General features: G+C 48.0%; 1 protein-coding gene across 1 annotated transcript in view; it reads left to right on the top strand.

The window, feature by feature from the left end:
* CSMD2 (CUB and Sushi multiple domains 2) overlaps window positions 1–20,132 on the top strand; it is a gene marked incomplete at both ends in the record, with an annotated part of 284,745 nt that overhangs the window by 229,631 nt on the left and 34,982 nt on the right. The window contains 10 exons of the mRNA XM_084300478.1: window positions 1,005–1,121; window positions 2,093–2,302; window positions 3,813–4,001; window positions 6,830–7,007; window positions 7,494–7,639; window positions 11,415–11,495; window positions 12,436–12,549; window positions 14,233–14,421; window positions 14,951–15,097; window positions 16,063–16,251. Of these exons, the coding sequence (XP_084156604.1) occupies window positions 1,005–1,121; window positions 2,093–2,302; window positions 3,813–4,001; window positions 6,830–7,007; window positions 7,494–7,639; window positions 11,415–11,495; window positions 12,436–12,549; window positions 14,233–14,421; window positions 14,951–15,097; window positions 16,063–16,251 (1,560 nt within the window). The remainder of the gene's footprint in view (window positions 1–1,004; window positions 1,122–2,092; window positions 2,303–3,812; window positions 4,002–6,829; window positions 7,008–7,493; window positions 7,640–11,414; window positions 11,496–12,435; window positions 12,550–14,232; window positions 14,422–14,950; window positions 15,098–16,062; window positions 16,252–20,132) is intronic.

Genomic DNA, 20,132 nt, shown 5'->3' with positions numbered 1-20,132 from the left:
GCACCTTGTGCAGGCGGTGCTGAGGCTTGTTGTCCTGAGCTAATTACTCACCAATTTGTCTGAACACTGCCCAGACCCCCAGTGGCTGCCAACCAGCCGCCCAGGAACGCAGGCTTCATCGTTCCCCTGCTCAGAGGACTTTTTGCTTGCCTGGCATTGTGCTGGTTTTCTTTCTGTCCACTTCATCCAGATGCTTGACTCCTAAATAATTCAGAAGCGGTACTACTAAAGAGCCATTAAGGGGAAGAAGAAAGAACTTCTGGGAAAAGCCTCGTTAGTAGCAAGTGCACACATAATGAGATACTGGACAAAGAGAATCCATACCTCTGCTGTCAGGCTGTTTTAGGAGAGCACCTGGGTGTATTCTGTTGGATGGTGTTACTGTAACAAGGTAGAGGTCATCCAGATAAGCCTGAGAAGATGCTATCTATGCTTAAATTTCATGTGATGCTTTTTGTAAACATATTTTGTGCTGTCATCTGTGGACTGCTTCTTGGTAGGGAATTTACTTCAGTCAGTGTGCAAACACGCTGTGCTATATTTATCGGTAATTGCCTGGAGATTGACAAGTATAGCAGTCAAGGTAGGTCAGTTAACCAGAGAAAGCAGAGGTAACTGGAGTCAAAATAAGATCACTCTGGGTCTCCACAACAATTTTCGCGGTGGTTAAAAATTCAAACAAGCGCAGTGTGCATGATGTGCACTGTTATGGTGTCTACGAAGGCAGCAGACCATCCATCTTGCAGCTTAAATCTGTCTCTCCCACTGCGATCACCAGCACGGTATCTCTGGGTCGAGGCTTTTATCTTGAGGACAGGAGAAAGGCGCATGCATTAGTAATGCAGCCATTCAGTGCCTGGAAAATCTGTGCTAGCTCCTTAACAGTCTGTCCTTTTTTTCCTCTTCTTAGGTTTTTTATGTCTTTAATTCCCATATTGCTGGCTGGCCGTGGCCATACAGAGACCTGCAAGTGGTCCTGACCATTAACGCTGTTGGTTTTACAGCCCAATGTGGAGGAACAGCAGAAGAGATGGAAGGAGTGCTCCTGAGCCCAGGGTTCCCAGGAAACTACCCCAGCAATCTGGACTGCACCTGGAGGATATTGCTGCCAGTGGGGTTTGGTGAGACAGTGGGTTTGGGGTTGGTGCTATCATAAAAGAGACAAGAGGAAGATAGAAACCCTGTTCAGTGGTGCTTGGCCAGTGCTGGATGCTCTGCTGGCCAAGATGAGTTACAGAAATTGGTGTTTGACATCCTGATCCCACTTTCCATTAAAGGTGCATTTGTATGGTGCTATGCAATGATTGACACTTTTTCAAAAGGTGGTTACAGGTCACCGTGGAGTGTAACAGCTCAATACAGATCTGTACGTATGCCTCTGAATTAGCCGTAACACCCTCCCGTAGCGTACTTGTGTACCTCCCCATCTTGAATTACTCATGTTTGTAATAGCCTAAAAATATCACCAGCTGTTCCTCCCTTTATAAACGTGAAAGGTGACCAAAGCTTTTGTCAGGCTACATCCTACATGAGGTAGATTGCATGCAGCCATCATCACGTTAGAAATTAGGATCTCCCCAACCATTAGTAAGAGAGATTTGCACACCTCCAGCTCAGCTGCTCTCCAGGCCAGCCCCAGCAGGGTGCCTGATTGCCAGGGGCTGGAAGTATTGCATGCCTGGAAGAAGGGCTGACTCTGGACTTCTTGAATTAACTTTCCTCCTCCAGGTGTAGCTGCATGGCTGCTGTGTGCTGCTGAGGAAGGGAAACTCCAGCTCAGCCTCCTGCCAGCTGTGCTGGCTGGGTGCAGTATGGCAAGAAGGGGGTTGGTGTAGCTCTGTGTTTGCCTGCATAATTTCTCTGGTGTCAGGCAGAGGGAGAGGAGAGCACAGATCTCCAACAACCTGAATACACTGCATTAATAGCCTGATCTTGTCTGAAACTAGCAGGACAAGGCACCCTATACCTCCGACACAGTAAATGCCCTCCTTCTGATTGACTAGGCTGTATTGGGCATCGCTGAGTGAGCAGTGCTGATGTGTTAAGGCCTGTGGATAGCTTTAGAGGCAAACTGTTGATTCTTTCTCCCCAGGTGCTCACATCCAGTTCCTAAACTTCTCCACCGAGCCAAACCACGACTTTGTTGAAATCCGCAATGGGCCGTACGACACCAGTAATGTCATCGGGCGCTTCAGTGGCACCGAAATCCCGGGCTCCCTCCTGTCCACGTCTCATGAAACCACCGTGTATTTCCACAGCGACCACTCGCAGAACAAACCAGGCTTCAAGCTGGAATACCAAGGTAGGGAGGCCACTGAATGCACAGTGCTGGGACAATCCTGTCCCCAGGTGCTAGTGCTGAGGACAGGGTAGAGAGGGTGGGCTGCTATTCTGTTGAATTCATCACACAAGGACTTAATCCAAATGAGTGGAAAGGTGTTACAAGAAGACCACGCTTAATCCTCGTAACTGGGATCTTTTCGCCCTGACTTATGCCTACGGCAAATAACAAATGTTCCTAGAGTGCTTTGTGACAGTGAAATGCCTTTGAATTAATTCCAGCTAGATTCACTTAGATCTTGGCTCTGTCGCCTGTCATGTGCAACGAGAGGAGTCCTCAGCAGCTGAGTCTGCTCTGGAATTTTGCAGCTGCTTTTCAGTCTCAGCTGAAGTCCGGTTTGGGCACACCCAAACGCATCCCTTCCATCCTCAGCTGCAGCCTAACTTTGTGCTGAGGCAGGCTGCCGGAGGGAAATGAGCAAATGAGTAAATAGCTAAATAATAGAACAGTGGCTCTGGCATGGAAATATGGAGTGAAAGTAGAGAAAAAGCTGACTGGAGTCAAAATATGCGCTCAGTACAGTTTTTGGAAATGATGGGCAAATGGAGATGCTTAGGTTCTTGCCCAGCATGTGTCCTCAGACAGCTCCCCAGTTTTAATATGATGTCCTCTGAGCTGCAGCTGCTGCAGTCTCTGCAGCCAGCAGAGCAAGGCCCTGCAAGTGCCCCTCTTACTGGATTTGCTGCTCTTTGAAGGTGCTGGATTGGGGCTGCCTTCGGGTCTCACCTGGGAATATGGGCAAAGGACACCAAGGGCAGATGGGGTGCTCCACACTGAAGATAAGCAGGACAGGCTTCGCTCTGCAGCAGCTGGGAGCCAAACAGCCCAGCTTCTGTCTGAGAGAGAGATCTGAGGAGTGGGGAAGATGGAGCACGTGTCTCCAGCCATGTGCTGTAGCCAAGGACTGACAAAGGGCTGACTCCCCAGAAATAGCAATAAAAGCCGCTACTCATACTTAATTGAAAACATTAATTTTGCCTTGGCTGTCCTGTTCATGCACCATATAATTCATGCGCTGCTGCACAATTTCGGAAGGAATGTGCTCGGTGAGGCACTCTGGGTAATCTCATGGAAATTGCTATGCAAATGAGCTCCAGCAAGGCTGACCAGTAATTTGTAATGCCAGGTGGAACATGCTAACTGTTTGACTCGCATTCATCATCGGGATCGTCCACATTTTGTTGAAAAACAAGGCAGATTTCCCAATTAGAAGTGAAGTGCAGGGTAAACCTCTGCATGCAGACTCCGGAGGACCAGGGTGGGCCCCAGCGCTCACATCTGAGGCTAGCATGAAGCAGCAGGATTGTCCCTCATCCTCCATGCAGATGTGTGCATGGTTCATTAAAGTTTTATCTCTTTCAATTAAGTCATTGTACAAGGGGGAGGTAGCCAAGCAGCATGATGAGTGTACTGTTCATGCTTCTATGAGAAAATATAACTATGAAACATTCCACTTTTTTTTTTTTTCCAGCCTACGAGCTGCAGGAGTGCCCTGACCCTGAACCTTTTGCCAACGGTGTTGTAAGAGGAGCTGGTTACAACGTTGGCCAGTCCATTTCTTTTGAGTGTCTGCCTGGGTACCAGCTGATCGGGCACCCTGTCCTGACGTGTCAGCACGGCACCAACAGGAACTGGGATCACCCATTGCCCAGGTGTGAAGGTATGGCTTTGGGCTCACCCTGAGAGAAAAATTCTAGACTTCATTGATTTTCACATGCCCACATGTGCAGACTTCTTTGGGGAACACAGAAATTGTACTGCAAGACCTGTGGTGAGCTTCTCACAGATGTTTCCCAGAGAGCTCCTCTGCTCTCATGCATAGCAGCTATGACATTTGTTTTCTGTGCTTACAACAAACAAAAACCATTGTTGCTCTATTGGCCCTGTTAAACGACAGCTGATGCATTGTCAGGTTTACAGCTTGTAGAAATGACTCTTTCTGTTTCTCTTTGCACCTTTTACTTCCCCTCGTTTACCAGCCCACAGTTTCATGCTGACATTGAGCATGGTTAGAACAGTGTTTTATTGTCCTCGGTAAGGTTCTTGCCTGTTGCCAACTCAAACAACTATCAAAGTCAACATTTTTATGATGAGCCAGTGTGCCTGAATAATCAGGTAGAGAAGAGAGGCTTTGATCAGCCCTGCTGTCTGTGAGCACAGCTTCTCCTGCTGGGCTGCAGTGCCCTTAGCACTCGCTGCCACGCTGGGTCCCTGGTAAAAGACCCTTGCAGCTCTGGGGACTCCTAGTGTAGGAAGACTGTGCCCCTGTCTTGTCTCCTTAGTGTGGCGATATTGGGAAAACAACCCAACAGTTCTTGTAGTCTTGAGCAATCTCTGTTTCTTGAAGACCAAGCGTGCTGGGAGGACCCTGCTGCCCAAAGGGGGTCAATCAATGTTGTAGCCATCGAAGCTCCAATGTCCAGGTTCTCTTTTCAAACCCCAAAAGGGCTGTTTCAGTCTTTTTATTCTTTGGACCAGTGGGCTGAGTGTTGTGTGGTTTACTTTAGAAAGGTTTCGTGTGAACCCTCAAGAAATTCAAGGTTGCTTATTGAAGATTTCCACTGCACTTCCCAGGAGCACTGACCTTTATCCCGGCCTCCCTACAGCACTTGGTCTGCAAGAGCTGTGTGCTGGGGAAAGAGAGGGAGGGCTGATGCTGTGCTGCTTTCAAGTCCTAAGTCCTTGAACTCTAGAGAATGCAAAGCATAAAGAACCGGATCCTCAGCTGCTCTTCAGTGGCTGCAGCAACGCAACAGAGATGTACATGAGTTGAGAAATTGTTCGGCGCTCAGCGCGCTCGCTGAGTACCTGGTGTGCTTCTGGTAGGGCTCACGGGTGGGTGGCAGCAGGATTATGCCCTTATTTACCTCTGGCATCAGCTCTGCCAGCTACAACCACACAGTCCTTATTCCTTACTACTGTGTTTAAGTAGCTTCCTTGTTCAGCAGCACTCCTGACAGAACTGGGGTGAGGGGTTAGGCACACTTTGGGCCATTTGCTTTTTTTTTTCCCCTCTGTGTGCACATCCGCTGGGCTGTTAAGTGCTGCTGAAGTCAGTGCAGAACTTTCTAGCTGTTTCCAGAGATGCAGCCAAGCTGGGCGGCCCATTTTTGCATAGCAGCAAGCAGCGATGTCTCTCTGCCTTAGGCTAACCACCTCACCTTCCCCACATAGGTCACAGCTGAAAGCCCTTTTAATTAAAAGAGTTGTAATTCTAAAATAAATGCACGGAGGCTTGAGGTTTCCAGCAGCACCCCAGGGAGTTTTTCCAGCGATCAGCAGGCTGCCTGCTGCGCAGGGTGGAAAGGAGCTCAGCCCCCAAGGTTCCTTGGGTGTTTGTTTAGGAAAATGAGCGTGTGGATTTATATAAATACACATGCTTTTCTCAGCTTGACAGACCACATGAGTAGGCAGAGCAGAACTAGGCAGTAAATATTTGGAGCCTGGCTCTAGCTTCACATCTGGCACATCGAGTCGTGTCCAGAGTGGTGGAAGTCTGTGGGGCTACTCCTGTATGAGGAGGAGCGTGTGGTGCTGTACAGTACTGTAGCACTGAGCCCGAATTAAAAACTTGTATTGGGAGGAAGAATGCAATAACCTAAGCCAAGGATAATACAGCAGTGTAGCTTTTAAAATGGTGCTGGCTGAGGCAGATGGCACTGCACTTACCCCTGTGCACGTGCCTTTGGTTGTTGCAGGCTGTCAGCGATGTGCTGCAGACATTATCATTCACCTACACAACTGTGCCAGGGAGGTCCAGAGGCCGGTGCTTGTCCATGGGATTTCTGCACCCAGGGACTTGCTGTGGCCCTCCTGCACTGCCATCAGCAGGATGTCATCTCTCTGTCTCTCTTTTTCACTGCCCAGGCTGTTCCTAGTTACGTCTCTTCAGTTTGCAAGTTTTAGACCTGGAAGATACCTAGTGCAACAGAGCTGTCGTCTTGATTAATGAATTGGATGCTTCTGTTTTACAAATAAATCATCATTTCCCCCCTGCTTAGAAGCGATCTGTGAGCAACCAGCTGCTCCGTGGTTCTGGTCCAGGCCACGCTGCATGAGCGGGTGAATAGATTTGCCCACTGGTGGGATCTGGTCAGGAGCTGTATCTTCCATGCATGGGTGCAAACAGCTGGTGGAGCCCAAAGACTTTTCCTAGGGTATAAGATGGAGTTTGTTTGTGCACCTGGCTATCGCATCTGTACAAAACACCCTGACAGTCTCCTTTCAGCTCAGGAGCACTTAACAAATTTATTCTAATGGAATTAAGTTGAAAAGGTTAGATGTAGTAGTGGCAGATACGAATTATTCATGGCAAGGTCGGCTGAGGTTCTGGGGCTGGATCCACCTGTACTCAGAAGTGCTATCTTTTCATCCCTCTGCCCAAAAGAAAAAAAAAAAAAAGAGGAAAGGAAAATGGGAAATAGGAGATCTTTATGATTTACTGTTTTGGGGTATTTGTTAATTAGGTTTGTGTTTGATTACCTGCAGTGCCTTGTGGGGGCAACGTCACCACCCAGAACGGTACAGTTTACTCTCCTGGCTTCCCCAACCAGTACCCCAATTCCCAGGACTGCACTTGGCTCCTTACGGTGCCTGTGGGCTATGGGATCCATCTCAACTTCACTCTGCTGCAAACAGAGCCCTACAATGATTTCATCACGATTTGGTGAGTACAGCAGAGGCGTGAGGACTGACCAGGGCTGCTACCAAGGCTTCATTTCTGCAAGAAATGGCAGATGCACAGAGCATCCCTTGCTGCATTGCGGGGATTCTTGAGCTTGTAGCACTAGATCAATAGCTGACTTTCAAAATATCTGTGTCCACTGTGCAAACAGAGCGAAACTTCTTCGGAAAACTGGCCCTAATTCTTCAAGTTCTGAGGTTAAAAATAAAGTTTGTGCTTGCAGTTATCTGTTGGGCCAGCACTGTGCTGCCAGAGGAGATCATCCTGTCATAAAGGAGTGGGGAGAGGGGATGGGGACCCAGGTCAACTCTCCAGGGATACAGTAATACAGATGAAGAAAAAGAAGGAGGATGAGGAGGAAGGAACAGAAAAAGAGTTTCTATGTATGCAGTGTAGGAGCTTGGTTGATGCCTAGGATGAAAGATGCATAATAATGCTTTTTCTTGTGTTTCTGACCTACAATTTTAGGGATGGTCCACAGCAAACAGCCCCACAGCTTGGTGTGTTCACTGGCAACTCTGCTAAGAAGTCAGCCCAAAGCTCTTCCAACCAGGTGCTGATGAAATTCCACAGCGATGCAGCCAATGGGGGGATTTTTGCCATTTATTTCTACGGTCAGTATTGCTTCCTGAGCGTGCATTATACCTGCCTGTGGGATATGGAGGGGCGTGGATCAGTTGTGGTTTGTTGTGGGGAGGCCTAGTTCTAAGGAAGAGAATTTATGGAAAAAATATGCTTTTACCTGAAGTCTTCTGCAATGGGGTGTGGTTTTCACAGGTTTGAGATTGCAAGTCTCTTAGGCAGTCAAGTAAGTGCTGGCAAGTTGTCCCACAGACTGGGCAGACGTGGAAATCCATCTGTAACGTTGTGATAATTCAAGCACAGATCAAGTGCCTGCAAACCAACAGCCATGCCAATCCTGTGCCTCTCTCAAAGTGATGCTGTAAATACTGTCCTCTCCGTGGCAGATCCCATTATGGGATAGCTCCACTTTGCTTACTTAAAAATCTTCTCTGCAATTTTCAGTGGATACGGTATTGTCTTTCCAATGCCATGCTAAACCAATTAGATCATCCTGCTGTCCCATTTTAAATGACAACTGTGTTCCAGCTGAGAGGTGACTTTAATTCTCTGGGGAGGAAAATGATTTTGTAAATCCGTGAATTATTTGGGGATTCTTTGGTGTGAGTGCAGCTCACACCAGAGAGCGAGAGATGTTGGGTATAACATCAAAATGAGAGCATTTGCTTTCCACCACTAAACGAGAGCCCAATTTTAAATTGGATTAGCTAACAAGTTGCTACAGCAGTACTGGGATTTTGGAAAGTGCAAATGGAGACCTCCTCGTGCTTTGGTAATTTGCTTGCAGCAACTTCAACAAAGTCGAACATGAATTACACGATGAATCTGTGCAGAATGTTTTAGCTTACGCTCAGTTCCAAAAGGCGAGTATTATACAGATAGGCTGAATTTAAAGAATGCTTGCTAGGCTTCGGAGGGAATTGGTTTGCTGCTGCAAAACACTGTAAGATTTATATTACTAGACAATGGTGCGTATATAACAGTTATGCAAAAAAATATGGGTTAGGCAGTTTGGCTCAGGAATGAGCTGTACGTAAACACTGCTGCAGTTCAGTGAATGCTTCCTTCTGTGATATGAATTAGATACTGTCATTGCTGTGCTTACAGCCCATCAGCATATGTCACTGTTCTCCAGCCTTGATAGCCCTTCATAGTGAGGCTTTTTTAGCTGCTGGTTGATCTGGGGTCTGCAGCCATTCATGGGCACTCCAGGCAGGGGAGGTCTGGAGTTTGTGCTGGTAGGGATCAGCATGGCCAGCACTCGTTTCCAGCCCGTTAACCAGATGGGCACTCCAACAACTGCTTGGCCTTTTACTAAAGCAGCACTTACGGGTTTATTGGTCCCTTTATGCACGGGACTTTAGGATAAAGCCTAACCCCACAGATTTAACTGGTGGTGGTTGTTGCAGTGAGATTCTTCTCTCGGCTCTCATCCTGCGTGAAGTGCCTTGTACCCCAAAGAGCTGGGAGAAATATTCACAGGGATCAGGCAGTGCGGTCAGTTACATCTTTGGCTTTGCTCTTTGGGGTGTAACTGCAGGAAATGGTATTTCCTCGGGATCCGTAGCAGTGTATGCTTTAATATCTGCATATTGGCAGATCTAGGCCATGGGCATCCTCTTCCAGCTTTCAGTTGTCTCTCCCCATGCGGTGGAGATCAGCAGCACCCTGTCAGAGAACTGCTGCCCTTTTAAATGCCTGCAAAGAAATGTTTCCTTAGGGTGGAGGAAGGGAAACAAAGGAATGATTCAGAGAGCTTGAAGATTCAGTAGCATCCCTTGAAAAATGATGCCGTTGCACCCGTTATTTAACGGGTTAGTCCAGGTGCCAGCTCGAAGTGATGTGTGACTGCGATGGGAAGGGGTTTTATGGCACAGTAACTCAGGGGGTCCCAGAGCGGTTTCAAGGACAGGGCTCTTGTTTTGCCCCAGTAAGAACAAATGGAGGTTCTGTTTTAAGGAGCTTCACTCATGCTGTGTCACCCATATGCTGAAGCCACCTTAATCATACATTTATTGAAATATGGTCCATTAAGGAGAGGAAATTAATGCTGTAAATGCTGGGTTATCTTTCTGTTTCAACAGATGCTGTCAAGTACTTTTTAAATAGTATTTAATCTAAATTTTTATTACTGGTTCCCCTTTCCCCCGCTGTCAAACATCTGTTTAAAAGATTGCCAGCCAGTGTGTCCCCTGCTGGGATGGCTCTTTGCTGTGGAACAGAAGGGTTCTCCCCCACTGCCCTATCTCCTGCTTTTCAGGCAGTTTTCAAAATTTTGGCCAATCTGGGCCTCCCCCACCCTACCCTTTTCTTTTTTTTTTTTTTTTTAAGTTAATATTCACAGAACCAATTTTTGCACCACACAGATGCTGATAACAACAGAGCTGGCACCTCCCTTTGCTCCCCCTGCTAGAGCTGAGCTCACTGTAGTAGTGTGTTTTTTCCTCCCCTTCACACACTTGGGATCATGCCCCCATCCCTTCCAGTAACCCAAAACCAGCTGCGTCCCTCCTGGCCCTTTCCCACACCCTCCAAATGTCACATTTTTCCATGCAGCTTTTGGGGAAATACTCTTCTTCCCCACCTTAGGGGGTAGGGGAATTGGGGTGAGAGGATGGGAGTCGACTTCTTTACATGTGTGTTTAAGCATTATCATAAGCCTCATTAAGGTTGCTGCCAGCTTTGCTGTTGTGTGAAGAGTTCAACATAGTGGAGTTAGTAAGAATTAATATTCAGTGGCAGCTTGAGCTCCAGTATCTTAAATTAAAGGGCTGATATAAATTTCAGAGGAAGTTATGCTTGTCCAGGGTCAGGTGCGGGGGGAGCAAAGATTCAGAGAAGTGCTGAGCAAATAGCAGAAAATGTCTTTCATTAATATTCATTTCGATCCCAGTACCATTTTTTTCAATTTAACCATGCTCACAGCTCTCGTGTGTTTATTTTCATAAGCAGCACAGTTCTCAAGCCTTATGCACCCATATACTCGTAAGCAGTACATTTGTTTTGCTCAGTGTTTGCTCATCTTTAATTTTTGATGGGAAATTTGGTATTTGCAGTGTATTTGGGCAGGTGCGTGAGTCATAGGAAATTTTCTGCTCCTCGACTAGAATCCTTGTTCCCATTTAGCCCCATGGTACTCCTGAAGAAACACCAAACTGGGTGAGAGTGCAGTGTCTGAGCTGCTTTGCTTTATGCGAGGCACTGACACGAACCTTGCCCAGGTCACTTTGTGAACTTTGAGCTATGCTCAGAATTTGCATCTGAAACCATTTGCACTCCTGGAATTATTTGCAGATTAAATTAATGAATAATTCCAGGTTAAAAATAAATTATTGGGTATTTCACTCTGTGTTCAAGGACAGGCGGTGAAGATGAAATTCCCTGAATAATTATTGCAATTTACTTGATGCTGGAGCAGTCCTGCACACTTCTGTGATTGACCTAATTCTGCTGAGGGTCACAAAGATCTTCTCTCTTAGTATCCCAAAAGACAGTGCCATTGCTTCATGGCAGCACCAGTCCCTCATCATTCAGTGTTCATCGAAACAGACTGTCAGTGTCTGGGCACTGTACATCCCCAGAATGATGAAAATGTGTTTACTGTTAGATGTAAAAAACTGGAGAAAGCTGCACTGGGGCACAAACAACTGGAGCATCTCTCTAGGGTTTGGAAGGGCAAAGGGCTAGTTGCATTTTTGCCAATTCCTTCTGCATGTTGAGAGAGGATTTGCTCTGATGTCTGGTGTGCTTGGCACCGAGACAGTCATCCCCAGCTTAATTTATTGTTCTGCCTTTGCTGTCTTTCAGCCTACCAGCTCTTCAGATGTCAGCCTCCGACCATCGTTCCCAACGCAGAAGTCATCACCGAGAACGAAGAGTTTAACATAGGTAGCCTCCTGTGGTCCCCTTTAGCCCTTCTTCCCTGCCTGTCCCCAGCCACTGGGAATACCTGGGGGAAGACACACAGACACACGTCATGTCCGGGGGATGGCACCCCAAATCTGGGGCTCCAGGAGACCTCTCCACCCATGTAATTGTGTGCTGTGGGGAGGCGTGCGTGACCCTGCTTAGCAGCTGACTCCACACGGAGTCAAATTGACCTCGTTGTCCCAAGACTTTTCCTCTTGGTCAGTGCAGAAGTGGTTTGTCTTTTGTGAAAGCCCAGAGCTTGCTTGGAAGTGCTCAGAGATCTTTTCCACAATACTAGTTTTTGGCCTTCATGCATTTCAGGTGTTTCAAACAATGTCTTGTGGAGAAGTTTAAAGGCCACTACTATTTTATTTTTTTTTTGAGAACCTTTCACCCATACTGACTGCCTTTTGTATTTTTGCTGCTTTTCACGGTTACATCCAAGTTGCGCCCGCGACCAGTGAAGTAGCTGTGATTTTTTTAAAAGCAGCTTTTCTCACCTGCCTGCTCTGAGGAAAGTCTTCACCCAAATAGCTAGCAGAAATCAAAACAGTCTCAGCGACGTGACAGTGGTTTATCACAAACGAGGCCGCAGCGTGCCTTTCCCTGCCTTCTGTGTCTGCCCAGTCTGTGCCAGCGTGTAGCAAGCGGAGCTGGGGGCAGCGTGGCACGAGGAGCTGGTGGCACCCGAGCAGGCAGGGAAGTGGGTGGGATGGCCTGACCTGCACCTCTGTGAAATTCTCCAAAAACATCCAGAAATCCAAAGTGGAACATACACAGCCTGAGCCACACAGCCTGGAGGTAGCCTTGATGGCAGAAGCTGGATCAAGAGGTCCCTGCTGGCCGTGCTGCCCTCTCCTTGGGCCTTAATGAATTGATCCTTCTGCTCGGTCAAGATGTTTTCTCTTTCTGTCTGCAGGTGACATCGTGAGGTACCGATGTCTGCCTGGCTTTACGTTGATTGGAAATGAAATCCTGACCTGCAAGCTGGGCACCCATCTGCAGTTTGAAGGACCCCCACCCACCTGTGAAGGTAAAGCCTGGGGGCCCAGCAGGGCAGCTGGAGCTTTCTCCCCCACAGACTGCTGCAAAAGAGGCAGCAATGGATGGCAGCTGGGGGAAGTTTCATTGCACACACCACATCTTCAGACCTCTGGGGTCGCACTATTACAAAAGCACAGAGCAGGGCCTGGTGTGGAGGGTATTGAGGCACCTCTGTGCAGGGAAAGGCTCCTCTCCCTACCTGCCCTGCAGCACAGGCCCGTGCACCTTGGCTAGGCTCTGCAACAAGCAAACAGCAGTGAGAAATTCCCTGGGCGGCTTACTGCAGCAGCTCCATGATAAATAACAGGGAGAATTCCTCTCTCTGACAGCTCATGGGGGATTTGCAGGCTCTCTGCATGTGGGGGGGGGGGCTCTGCCTCTTGTTGGGTGCTCCCGAATTACGCCCCAAGGCGTGAAGTCAGGAGGTGCTTTAAGCTCGTACTTGCTGAAGGGAGACTGAGTGAAATCTTGCTGAGCAGAGAGTTGACACACCACACGTCTGGCTGCCTTTGCGAAGTCATTAAACAGCCACCCGGACGTCCTTACCGTGGGAGGGGGAGGAGGATTCTGCGCTGACAGCTTGCCAGAGACACACGAACAGCCAAAGCAGGGAAGAGCAGGCTGCAGCTAAGTGTGCTCCTCCAGCGAGGTGATCCCATGAGGAACAGCTTCTCTATTAGTGCCACAGAATGTATTACATGGGAGAAAAATGAATGCCCCGAGCACACACTGCATTGTACACCTTGCTGCTGCTCAGGAGGGCTCCCAGAGATGTTTCTGTGCTGCCATGTTACCTTATTTATCCTTTGGATTCCTGCTGGTACTTTTGTTCGCTCCAACCGTGATTATTTCATCTACTTCATTCCCTCCTATCTGAACATTTTTACCATATAATAGGATATTTTTCTGTAGCTTTATTCTCTGTGAAATAGCATGAACTGAAGGAGAGAAACGGAGGTCATTCAATTATTTACTGATGGTTGTTAGCCTGGGGGTAAAGGGACTGCTTAAATTACATCTGGCCACCAATTTACAGAGGTCAACAAATCACTGATGGGATTAAGGATTTGGAAAGAATACTCTGTTCTTTCTGGATAGTTCTGACTATTTTCTGTTAATACAAGTACAGCGTTTGCACCGAGTTTTAGAGACAATTATGGATAAATAAAGATCCCTTTCTTTTTATGCTTTCTGCTCACTTTGTGTGTCAGCCTCCTCCCCTGGGGCATTGTTGGCCTTTTTATTTTGGGTTTTCAGATGGGTTGTATATTTCCAGAATTCCACTGAATGGGCTCTAGTGATTAGAGAAAGGAGTTGGAGTTATGTCCTAGCTGACAACTCCGTGGGTGACCTGGGATAAGCCTCTAGTTCCATGATGCAAAGACAGTTGAAGGTTTTTGTTTGGGTAGTTGCTTTTTGCCCCTTCTTTTAAATTTGGTAATTGCTTGAATTTGCACAATAGGGCATGCTTCAGTCAGAGCCTATTTCAGCATCTGGGGACTCTATGAACCACAAGGATCTTGGTGTCCAGTGAAAGGATGTGGGTGGGAGCTGTGTGCTCTATCTTGACTTGGCTCATGAAGATAGACCTTGGCCATAGTAAGTTGTGTTTCCTTCCTTACTTCACAAGAAAGACAGATTTTCTCTGGTCTCTCCTTCATGCTCCCTTCAGTGCCTTGCCCGATGAACGAGGTTCTGACAGACTCCACTGGTGTGATCCTCAGCCAGAGCTTCCTGGGAAGTTACCCCCACTTTCAGACCTGTTCTTGGGTGGTCAAGGTAGAGCCTGGATATAACATCTCCCTCACCATCGAATACTTCCTCAGTGAGAAGCAATACGACGAGTTTGAAATCTTTGATGGTAAGAGATTCTCTAGTTTGACTTGCCTGGCAGCAGAGGTGTTAGTTGTTAATCTCTGTTCCCAGGGCATTGTGAGGAGAGTTTCCCACCACCACCTGTAATCTTCCACTGGACTTAAAGAAAGCTCCTCCTAAGTCTCATTGATTCTCTGAATAATATCAATAATTTGATTTTCAGATGTCTGTAAAGTAATTTTTCTCTGCTGAAGCTTCTGCGTTTACTGGAGCTAAAGGCATAGTGCCTGAAGCAGAAGCCTGGTCTTAGCCTGGTCTTTCTGCAGTCAACAGGTTTTTGTTTGCTGTTGCTTTCCTGGGAGCCAGGTGTACTCTTTGGGGCTCATGTTCACAAAACGAGCACTAAGCATGAGCTGTCGTTCATGGACTCATGGTAAAGTGGAAGCTCTCACACTCTGATTTCAAAAGGCACCTGATTCTTCTTGCAGAAACACACCCTGGCACGTGAGGTTGTGAGTGACAATTTCTGTGTGTCAGCCTTGACTTTTATTCGTTCCCTTCCTCTTTCCTTACAGGTCCCTCTGGCCAGAGCCCTCTGCTCTTGTCACTGAGTGGGAACTACTCTGCTCCTCTGACTGTTACCAGCAGTGGGAACAAAGTCTATCTCCGTTGGTCCTCTGATCATGCCTACAACAGAAAAGGCTTCAAAATCCGCTACTTCGGTAAGCACCCAGCAGAGACTGCATGCCTCTGCCAGAAACGTGGTCATCTCCTCAGCTAAGGATCTCCACAAAATTGCTGCAGAGGGGCAGAGGCCATCTGTGGTGGCAGAAGGTGCCAAGGCCTGGGAGGGTACAAAATGCTGGCCTTGTTCTGAGGCCTCAGTGGGGACTGGTGAGGCTTGGGAAAGCGAGTTTATTTCCAGCAAAAAAACACTCACAGCTCTGGCTGGGCTTCCTCCATCACTGTTACAATTCAGAACCAAAAATACATAACCACAGACAACTTGGCCCTGGATGCATGAAACCATCCCATGCAATTCACAGTGAAGATTCCTGTGTTACAAAACCGTTGTATCTCTGGAATGATGAGGCCATTTTGAGATGTTTGAAGGTTACCATCACAAAATATAAAATCTTGTGTTAGGAGCTTCCTGGTGCCTGAGACACGACTGACATGTCACTGTGCTACAGCATTTGCAGCAAACTGTTTAAAACACATCATGTCCCGGTCAGGCATTCTGCCACAGCTCTCAGAGGATCAGGACCAGGGAGTCCTGGTTGCTCGTTCAGCACAAAACCACTGCCAGGTACTGAATGCTTGCTGAGAATTCCTTAAAATGAATTACTATTTTTTGGAACTTAGCAAGCCTTAATTAATGAAAGTTATAAAACTGAGTTGAGAACTTGCCAGCATGTCATAAATAAGTAATGGCTTTGCTCAGTAAATGAATTAAGTAATATTTAATTATCAGAAATTACTCTTTATTTCTAGAGCTGAGTGAACCTTGGATAGTAGCTCTACACTTGTTTCCACTTTGACTTTGTATTTATCTATCACAAGTTCTGTTCCTTGCGCAGCCTTAGGTTATGGTAAGCACTGTGTAATCCCTGAGAACGGGAAGGGGATTTGTCTTGATAGAGCCCATCCAGTGATTTATTTATTTTTCCTCTGCCCTTCTCTCCAGCTCCATACTGTAGCCTCCCGCAGCCACCAGCCCACGGGCTGATTCTCAGCCAGACGGGTCTGCACCCCGGCAGCACGGTTCGCTTTGGGTGTGACACAGGTTATCGTCTCGTCGGCCACAGCACCACCACCTGCTCCCAGCACCCCCAAGGCTACTTCCACTGGAACGAAGCAATCCCTCTGTGCCAAGGTGAGAGCAGACAGCAGCATCCTTACACGGACCCAGGGGTCCTGGGGAGAACCAAGTCAAATGCAGTAAAAATGAAAGGCTATTGTAATTCCCTAAGGCTTTGAGCTGCATGTAGGCAGTGAAGGGTGGTCCTCTTATATCCCAGTCCTTGGGAACAGATGGGCAAAGAGTAGAGGGAGTTAACTGTTGAGGAGCAGAGGGTCATTGTCAAGCCTGGGGCAGGTGAGAGAAAATCCATCAGTGCAAAGGGTACCATTTCAGAAGAATTTGAATTCTCAGGAGAGCCATAACTTCTGTTAAGGTCAAGAGAAGCTGTTGTCTGGAAGAATCTGGAAAGGCTGGCAGAGATGTGGGTTCCACTGGGATTTAGTGGCTGGAATTTGCTTTATTATTTCTGGAAATCCACTCTTAGCTCTGTGTGGGATGAGATTTCTTGGGATTCAGATGGTGCCCAGTTTCTGTCGGCTTTATATAAGATTTAGGCATGTAGTTGTTCTTTCCACATCACCTCCTAATCAACCGTAATCGTTATGCCCTGTCACACTTAGCACGTGGCTCCTTGCAGGTGTGGGAGAGGAGGGGAGGCAGGGCAGCGTGCACCGGGGGGTTGCTTTCACACCATTTTGTCTCTCTATGCGCACTTTCTGATTGCACCTTTTCCTCAATCCACCAATCATCCCAGCTCCTTTGTGTTGATAAAATGCCCATCTTTATTCAGATGAAGCCTTTCAGTGTCTTTGAACATTCATCCATGTTCCAAGGGAACTGAACACTGGGGATTAATATTACATTGACTTCCCTGGAAACTGGCCAGAGAACGGAGACGGCAGAGGCAAAATCTCGTTGCACTGTGTGCATTGTCACCCAGTCCAAACCTTAAGGAAAAGCAGGATTATTTAGTGTGGGGGTACCAAAGAGCCTTGAAAATTCCTTTCTGTCCTCCTGAATCACTTAGTGCCTCTTGGTGATCCATGGGCTGTGTGCAGTCCTGCCTCTGAAGGCTTGCTCTGTGATGTGGGTGCTTAAATCCATTCGGAGCCCTCTCAAGGTTGTATTTATTTAAAGGCGAGCGGAAAACAGTAAAGCAAGCCCCTGTCACCCAAACTGCGATGCATTTGGCAAGGGGGGGGGGGGCTAGGAAAATGGGCACAAGCTCAGATAATGATTTAACCTCAGCGGTGAGGCAGGCTGGGGCTGCTGACACCAGCAGATGAACCGCACAGCAGGCCCGGCACGCGCCAGGGGCTGTCATGGCAACTGCGCCTCACGAAGCCCTCGCCCAGCGACAGGAATCTCTCCCCGATACACACTGGGTCTTTTTATTTTAAGGCAAATAATGTAATCAGAAATCGGTACTAATGCTGCTAAGTGTTCACTGCCTCAGTGTGCTGGGGATGCCACCTGGGCCTCGGGTTCAGCTCTTTACTTCCACGGGGTGCTGTGGTGTGTGGGGAGCGGACTTGAAGCACAGAGGCAGGGATGGGGTGGATAGAGAGGATGTGTGAGGAGGATTGTACGTGGCTGAGGTAGCACCCGACAGCAGGAATTTAAAGCAGAAACAAGTCCCTGAGCACCAGTACCTTGGCCAGCATGGAAAGAATCAGAGCATACCTCTCCATTACCCCCCTGCCTGGACTGGAGCTGGGGGCACCTGCGGGATCGCTCGCCCCAGGCCCAGCTCCATGGGCTCCTTTCCATAACCCTTTGGGGAAAGTCACCTCCCCACTCTGTTTGCCCATGTTCACGTCTGGTATCTCAGTACTGGCCCATGGTCACCAAGTGCCTGGAGATGGACACAGGAGGCGAGGAGCAGCAGCGAGCCCGAGCCGTAGGAGAATTCATGGCAGAGCAGCTCCCCCCCCTGGCCTCGAGCTGCTGATAGCCAGGCCTGGCTCGGTTCTCCTTGCCCAGGTCAGCTGCATAAAATCCAGCACATCTCTTTTTTTTTCACGCTGTTCTCGAAGCCAACTGGCAACCTTTTGTTTTGGGCCGTACTCAATTTCTCCTTTCTGGTGGCTAGGACCGCATGGCAGAGATTTGGGAACTCGATCCACAACACAGCATAAATTGCTCGCACAGTCAGCTGCGTCAGGAGGAGAGGAACTGGGGTCCCCGTAAACACATGGCCTAGTTAACAAATGACATTTCCCATAGCTCCCCTCTGCCAGCACATAATCCTCTCCCCCTTCCCGATCCCCTCTGAATAATCTTTACTACGTGCTCTGTCCTAGCTGACATTTATGGAAGCAGCAGAGAATATTCTGCAGGGAACAATCTTGCGTTGGCACAATGGGGGAGAACACAAGATGATCTAATATGCCTTTTCTGTCTCTGCTGCCTATTTTTAAGCTGCTTTGTTTTTGGAATCCCAGCTGCAGATTTGCTTTCATAGCCTCTGTCCCTTTTCCTAGCACATTTTCTTCCTGGAGACTGAGCTTTCATACCCCTGAACCCCCGCAAGCGCTCCTCTCTCCCCAGATCACGCTCTCAGTGGGTCTCTCCTGGCCGAATGTTGTTTTTGCTTTTCCCCAGGAACAGCTACTCTTTAATCTTTGTTTTCAGTGGATCGCATTGTCCACGATTTGAGCTTCAGAAATGGAGCAAGGTTATTGCCACCCCAAAAATCAAGCTGGACTCTGTAAATAGGAAGTTACTCATGCTGCGTTCTGCTCAGGGATGCCTGACTGCACGGAAAGGCAGGATCCTGCCATCAGGTGCAGCATGCAGCCCACTCGGTGCAGCAGTTTTCAGCCTAATGAGCTCTTCCTGACCAATACATCTTCACATTGCAGCCTGACCATCTGCAGGAGGAGAAGGTTACTTCTTTGTTGTTATTTCTGGTGGCCTAATGAACTTTTGAGTCAACTGCCTCTGGCCCTCAAGCTCTGTATTATCGCTAACTATCTTTTGTATCAGGGCAAGGCTTATGCAATGGAAAATAAATAACCAAGTAGACCACTTCAGAGGCAGGAGGTAGGACCAGCCTGTGGTAGTGATCCCTGCATCGTTAAGAAAAACGAAGGCAGCTCAGCTTCACTGGCCTGGAGCAAGGCTGGGCCCAGGCTCTCTTTGCTCCTGGTGTCCCTCTGTGTCAGTCTGTCTCTCCCGGCAGCAAACAGAAGTGGTAGATTTTGGTGTGGTGTCAGGCTGGAGGCAAAGACTGTTCAGGCCTTGTGCCCCCTCACTCTGTCTGTCCTGCCTAGGAAGACTGGCCCTGTCCTCAGGGTGGGGTGAAAAGGAGTGAGACGTTTCTTGCTGTCCTTACCAGGGTCTTGCTGAGTTCACATGCTCCCTGCTGACCTCTGAACAAAACTCTTGATGCCAGTGGAAGCTTCCTCATCATGACCTCTCTCTCCAGCTCCCAGGAGCAGAAGAGAGTTGAGCAGAGAGAAGGGAGAAGGCTTTGCTGGGGTCAGTGACAAGGAAAGGGGCTCACTCTCTAACCAGCCTCTCTGACTGGAAGCAGCATCAAAAAGTAATAATAAGAGAACTGCAGGATGGAAGTGAAAGGGTAGGACTTTCCAGGTCTCCTTTTGCCTTAGAACGAAATTGGTATTCAGCGTGGCTGCTTGTCTAGACACCCAGCCTTGTAGAGAGATTCACCAAGCTCCTTAGCTCGATGAAGTGACATACATGTGATTATCATTTCAACCAGGGATATGCCTGATCGTGCTAATACCAGCCTGCTGAATTACTCACACCTATTAGCAACACCAGCATCTGCAAGGTGCTGCGTAATTGTGCTCCAGGCTGGGGCTCTGGCCCACTCATGTAGTAGTAATGGGATAAAAATGGCTTGGACCATGAGTGGTGGAAAGCTCCAGTGGTTGTGCTGATGCTGTACTCAATAATTTTGGTCTCTCCTTTCAATGTTTGGTGGG

Source organism: Netta rufina (genome assembly GCF_964035555.1).
Source record: "Netta rufina genome assembly, chromosome: 23".
Lineage (NCBI taxonomy): Eukaryota > Metazoa > Chordata > Aves > Anseriformes > Anatidae > Netta > Netta rufina.
Note: the sequence above shows the minus strand (reverse complement) of the source record. Positions and strands in the feature narration are given on the sequence as shown.